At 36.1% G+C, this 6,000-nt stretch overlaps 1 protein-coding gene across 1 annotated transcript in view; it reads right to left on the bottom strand.

The window, feature by feature from the left end:
- Positions 1-631: 631 nt before the first annotated feature.
- The window catches only part of SLC38A6 (solute carrier family 38 member 6), a 63,366-nt gene continuing 57,997 nt past the window's right edge, over positions 632-6,000 (bottom strand). The window contains exons 13-16 of the mRNA XM_080807628.1: positions 3,174-3,298; positions 1,855-1,999; positions 1,652-1,746; positions 632-1,470 (exon numbers count right to left, since the gene is read on the bottom strand). Coding sequence (XP_080663754.1) covers positions 1,390-1,470; positions 1,652-1,746; positions 1,855-1,999; positions 3,174-3,298 — 446 coding nt within the window. The 3' untranslated portion in view covers positions 632-1,389. The remainder of the gene's footprint in view (positions 1,471-1,651; positions 1,747-1,854; positions 2,000-3,173; positions 3,299-6,000) is intronic.

Genomic DNA, 6,000 nt, shown 5'->3' with positions numbered 1-6,000 from the left:
TTAACCCACAGCTAACATTCAATTTTGTATATAAGCTCAATATGCTGATTTCTTAAAAAACAAACAAACAAATGAAAGACTGACCCAGTATATTTAATAACATTAAAAACTTCTGCTCTGCCATAAACACTGTTGAGAGAATGAAAAGACAACCCGCAGACTGGGAGAGAGTCTTTGCAAAACACACTATCTGCTAAAGGACTGGTATCTGAAATACACAAAGAATGCATAAAACTCAATAATGAGAAAACAATCCTATTTAAAAAATGGATGAAAGAACTGAACCTCACCAAAGAAAATATACAGATGGCAAATAAGCATATGAAAAGACTCCCAACATCATATGTCATTAGGGAAATGCAAATTGAAACAACAATGAGATACAACTATACAGCCAGTAGAATGGCAAAATTCCAAACCACTGACAACACCAAATGCGGACGAGGATATGGAACAGGAACTCTCATTCATTGCTGTCAGGAATGTAATATATTACAGGCAGTTTGGAAGGCAGTTTGGCAGTTTCTTATAAGACTAAACATATTCTTACCATATGATGCAGCAATTGTGCTCTTTGGTACTGACCCAAATAAGTTGAAATTTACATTCACGCAAAAACCTGCACACACATATTGATAGCAGCTTTATTCAGAACTTTGAAAGCAACCAAGAGGTCCTTCAACAGGTGAATGAAAAAGCAAACTGGCGCATCTATAAAATGGAGTATTTTCCAATGATAAAAAGAAATGAGCTATATGAAAATGCACGGAGGAAACTTAACTGCATTTTGTTAAGAGAAAGAAGCCAGCCTGAAAGGTTAGATAATATATAATTCCAACTATATGACATTCTAGAAAAGGCTCACAGCAAAAGGCTCATAGCTTTTATGAAGTCACTCAAGAGATCAGTGGTTGCTGATACCTGCATCAATAGTGAACTCTTAAGGTAAACTATGTACTTTAGTTAATAATACTGCATCAATATTGGCTCCTCAAGTGTAACAAATGTATCACAGAAAGGCAAGATGTCAATAATATAGGAAACTATGGGTGTACTGGTGGTGAGGGGATATAGAAGAACTCTGTACATTCTGTTCAATAGTTCTGTAAACATTCAATCTACCACAAAAAATAAAATCTATTAATTTCAAAAAAACCCCCAAAGATTGACTTAATACACTGAAAAACATTTTGTATTTCTTAATTTAATTAAAACTGTTATAAGCCCACTTTCCCCTACATATTCCCACTTTGTTCTGCTTTTCTGATAATAATGTTTACAAAAATGTTTATCCATATAAAAAGGATTTATCCAAGGGGTCTTCCAGAATTACTCCTTTTTTGCATACAGAGGTAAATTATTCTTCATAAGAAGAGGAAAATATTTCTTTCATTTATTAATCCAATTAAAAATGATTAGTGCTAAACTAAAATTCCCAACCAAAATTCCAAAGATGAGCAAAACAAAAGCCTGTGGAAATAAAAAGATAAATAACAATTAAGAGTATTTTAAACCTCTACCTTCTCCAATAAAGTATATTACAGTTCAAAATATGTTAACTTTCTTAATGTAAATAAAATAGTCAGTTATAAAATGATGAATTATTTCTTAAAATAGAATTCTTTAAAGAAATAAATAAAAGCTAACCTACCCCAAGCTTTTTCCATGAGAGAAAATCCTCTCTGCTAAGTTTAAGATAAAATAGTCCTGGGAATACAAAAATCAGACATGTTGATGTACTGGAACCTTTGAACAGGAGGGAAAAAAAATAGGTTATTGCCAGATTCAGCTGTGAGGCTGGATGACAATGTTATCCACTCTGTTACATGGGATTTTTTGAAATAGAAAACTTACCAACTATACCAAATACATTCTTAATATCAGGAACATATAATGCAAGTAAGACAATGATAATATTGAGTGCTAGAGTGATCAAAGAATGGCGAATCCATGAGAATGGAAAGTTGGAGAAAAATATCATCATTAAAGCTTTCCGTGCCTGTATAACAGAAAAAGAAACAGATTTAAGCAAAGAAAAAGTGTCAAAGCCAAAATACTTGCTTAGGGAAACACCGGTATAGTACGGTAACCGTGACATTCTTGTTCCCTACACCACTTAGATTTTAAAAATATAACATAAACTATTATTATAAAGTATTTATGACACATGAACTAAGAAATATAACTGTGTGCACTTCATGAAAAATATTTTAATTCTTGAAGAAACGTTCACATTCAATTTCTCTAAGTTGCATAGTTTTCAAAATGACCAACAATATTATGTGATGAAATCTCAGAGAATCATTTTCATTAAATTCACACAGAGAAGAACAAAAGGTTAAAACAGAAAAAGAAATTATGCTATGGGAAAGAAACACCATTTATTACTTTATTTTATATTATCTGTTTCACAGCATATAAATATAAAAACTAGTTCATGACACTCCCCACTGCCAAAGTGGTCAGCAGGCAGTCTCGCATCACACCAATGTTCATTCGCCACCCCAACCCCCACTGAGGCATGCCTGGCAGAGCAGTCCATACAGGTAGTGGGCCAAAGATCTCGAGGGCCTAGTTCTTAGGGAGCTCAGTATTTAGGGGTTCGAGACATTCATGCAGAACCATTCATACCTAAAGCCTCTGTTTCCATTTTCTCAGAAATTCTTAAGATTCTTACATATGGCAACTAAATGCAGAAGGAAGATCTGTTCTGCCCCTTAATTATAATTCTCAAGCAAATAAAATATTTTGACTAAGATTAAATTAGAATGTCTATGTGAAAACAAATCTACAATAAACCAGAAGGAGCTTATTTTTGCTGACTTGACTTTTGCCTCTTCATGCACATTCTTTTGAAAACAGAATACAGAATTAAAGAGGGGGGGAAAACCTGAAACTTTAGAAGAACCATAGTCTCTAAATTGGAAACAATGCTGTGGGAGAGCGTAAATCTAAACTAAATCTCAAAAAGCACAAATCAGCTTAGTGGTTCACTGTTATTTCTGTGCTTTCATGGGGCCATATGCAAGTATGAGGTCTTTGATCAATTACTTGACAAATGAATAAGATACACAAGAACTAGATGTGATTCAAACACTCTAGTCTGTAAAGAATTAGTGTTGCCATATTAGGGAGCTGCTACATTAAGCAACAAGCCCTTTAAGAATACTTACAGGGAAGTGGATTAGAGGGACTGTCAAAAGCACAGCAAATAGTATGCATAACTTCACAGTCATGACAACAACATCATGGGGCAAGTATGTGCTATAACCTTGCAGTAATTCTGACGCCACTTTGTCTGTAAAATAAAAAAATAATAAAGACCACATTATAAACCACTAAGATGTCAGTAACAGCAAAACTATTTTTCTTGCACAAACAGATCTTAACAAATGTTGGATTCCAGTACCAAATCCATCTGTGGCCTTTTTCCTATCCTATCTGAAACACAGAGACATGAGTTAAATATCTTCTTGAAAATTACAATCTTTTCTTTCAGTTAAACTAGAAACCAGCATAGGTAGAACCTCTAAAATTATGACAATGGATATATATTTACATAAATATCTCTTTAGAACTCTTCCATAATCTGAAGGTTTTGAACATTTAAGTTTTGTAAGGTGCTTTCACATGTATTACTGAAAGTTCATGATGTGTTCCCTTCTGATAACAATTAAGACAGGTAGCTAGGCTAAGAAATATTCACTGACTTGTCCAAGATCACACCACACAAAGGGGAAGAGCTCTCAGAGCTATACGCCCCACTTTTTTTTGGCACCAAAGTCAATACGTTTTCCTCAATACCACAATGTTTTCTAGAATCTTACACTTCTCTGCATGCTGTCTGCTTCACCAACATTTCATCTGTAGATTCCTCTTCCCTAAGAAAATGTAGTTGTAGGGAAACGGCTTACTCGGCAAGCCAGTGTGGTAGTCAGGGAGAGAGTGTGTACCCACGGACCATGCTTTGCTCTGTGCTGTTCCTCCAGTTTCACAATGTGTTCTGCACCCCCAAGCAGACAAGGGGCACGAAGAGTGAGCGCTCTCAAGACCACTCCATATCCTACCTTGCAGGGAAAGATCAGTTTGTACTTAAAATGGAATGGTGCTTTTTAAATTTGAGAGTAATGGGTATCAGAAAAGATGTTCTGGAGGAAATAAAAAACAAGGATCTAAAATATAACGTAGCAATAAGATGGGCACACCCATAGAATAGAAAATGGATAAACACAGATGTACGCGTAAGCGGCAGTAGTCGTTCTAAACAAAGAGCTATGGAGATTCTAAATCGGGAAAGGTAACAGTGACTTGGGAATGAGCAAGGAGGGAATCCCGGGAGGCTTGGGGAGAATCTTCATGATCTAGAGAGTAGCAGGAAGGCAGAGGGCCCTGAATTCTGGGACTACACAGACTAATGTTCAAATTCCTCTACTTACTACCTCTACTTACTATCACCTTCACTTCTCTGAGTGTCTCGGTTCTTACATCTGCAAAATGGGGAAAATAATATTTTGACCTGTGGATTATTGAGAGCAGTAAATGAGATAACATATGTGTGGGGACAGAGATTTTGTCTCAGAGCAAGAAGAACACAGGCAGAAGCCCTAATGTAGCAAAGAGAATACACAGCTGAGAAAATGAGTACCCAATGCTACTACAGTGGCTGAAGCAGGACGTGCTGTAGAGCAAAGACAGTAGCGGGTGATATGGCCAGAAAAGGCATTTAAGACCCAGGAACAGAGCTCTTCATAGGTAAACCCTATGAAGTGGACCACAGAATGCAATGACTTATAAAGACTGGTGTATTATGATCTGAACTAAGCATGAAGAAAAAGATACCCAAAACAGAAATAACAGTTAGGAGGATACTGTCATAATCACTGGGAGGTAAGGAGAAACTGAACTAGACCAGTGATAAAGAAAATGGGAGAGAAACGAATTGTCTAATGTATCAAAGAACTCATGTGAGACTAGTGGACTAAGAGATGAAGAAGAGCCAGGAAAGCTGGGTTCTTGTTTCCAAATCTGAGATATTTGTGAGCCTTTGAAAAAACATGGCAAACTGTTTTATTTCCACTTTCTGAATCATGAAAATGAGCTATTAACACGTATTGCTTAACAATTTTGTAGACATTTAAAATGGTCTGGTTATGATGTAACATTTGGGCATTGGCCTGGCTCCCCAGAGGAACACTTCTTCTCCCTCAACTTATAATACCTTAACATCCATAAAGAGCCAGTATTATTAATCTAGGTATGTATAGGCCCCTGTAGTCTGACAAAATTGAGATATTAACCAAGTCCTGGGAGCACGGGATAAAAGGATCCCAAGCAGCTCCAGAAGCCTGAAGAACTAGATTTATTATAAATTCAAAATATCTGTTACATATCCACTTTCTACTTTCCCAGGTCTGAGACAGTCAATTCTGTGTTCTTAGCTGAGCCTTAACATATGTAAGGGATAGAGTACAACACACTTCCCCGAATTCAGATAAATCTCTATAAATCTCAGTAAGGATCTGACAGTGATCTCTGCAAGTTATGTATGCCATTAAGTCAGGAGGCTGTCCTGTGTAATACATATTGTCAAACCATATGAAGTTCATAAAGATTACCAGAGAGTAGCAGAAAGATCACTGGATTCATATTCAGGAGACATGTCACTAAGTGTGTGACTGACAGGTCACTTCACTTCTTTGGGCTTCAGCTGCTCATTTACGAAATGAGTTGGAAGGCCTTAACTTATGACTACTAGCCCTTTTGATAATTGTTCAATCAACAATTTTTTTCCATAAGACTGACAGCTACTCGATAGAAATATACCATAAAAGATGCTCCTCAAATATAATTAACCCCCCAAAAGTTAATGTAAACAGCAAAATCAGTATCTGAATCCTATAAAAAAAATTTTTTTTAAGATTTTATTTATTTATTTATTTGAGAGAGAGAGAGAGAGACAGAGCAAGAATGCAAGAGAGCACAAGCAGGGGGAGCAGCAGA

This window comes from Martes martes (assembly GCF_963455335.1).
Source record: "Martes martes genome assembly, chromosome: 7".
NCBI classification, from domain to species: Eukaryota; Metazoa; Chordata; class Mammalia; order Carnivora; family Mustelidae; genus Martes; species Martes martes.
The sequence above is the reverse complement of the archived record's forward strand: the minus strand, read 5'-3'. Positions and strand labels throughout refer to the sequence as shown.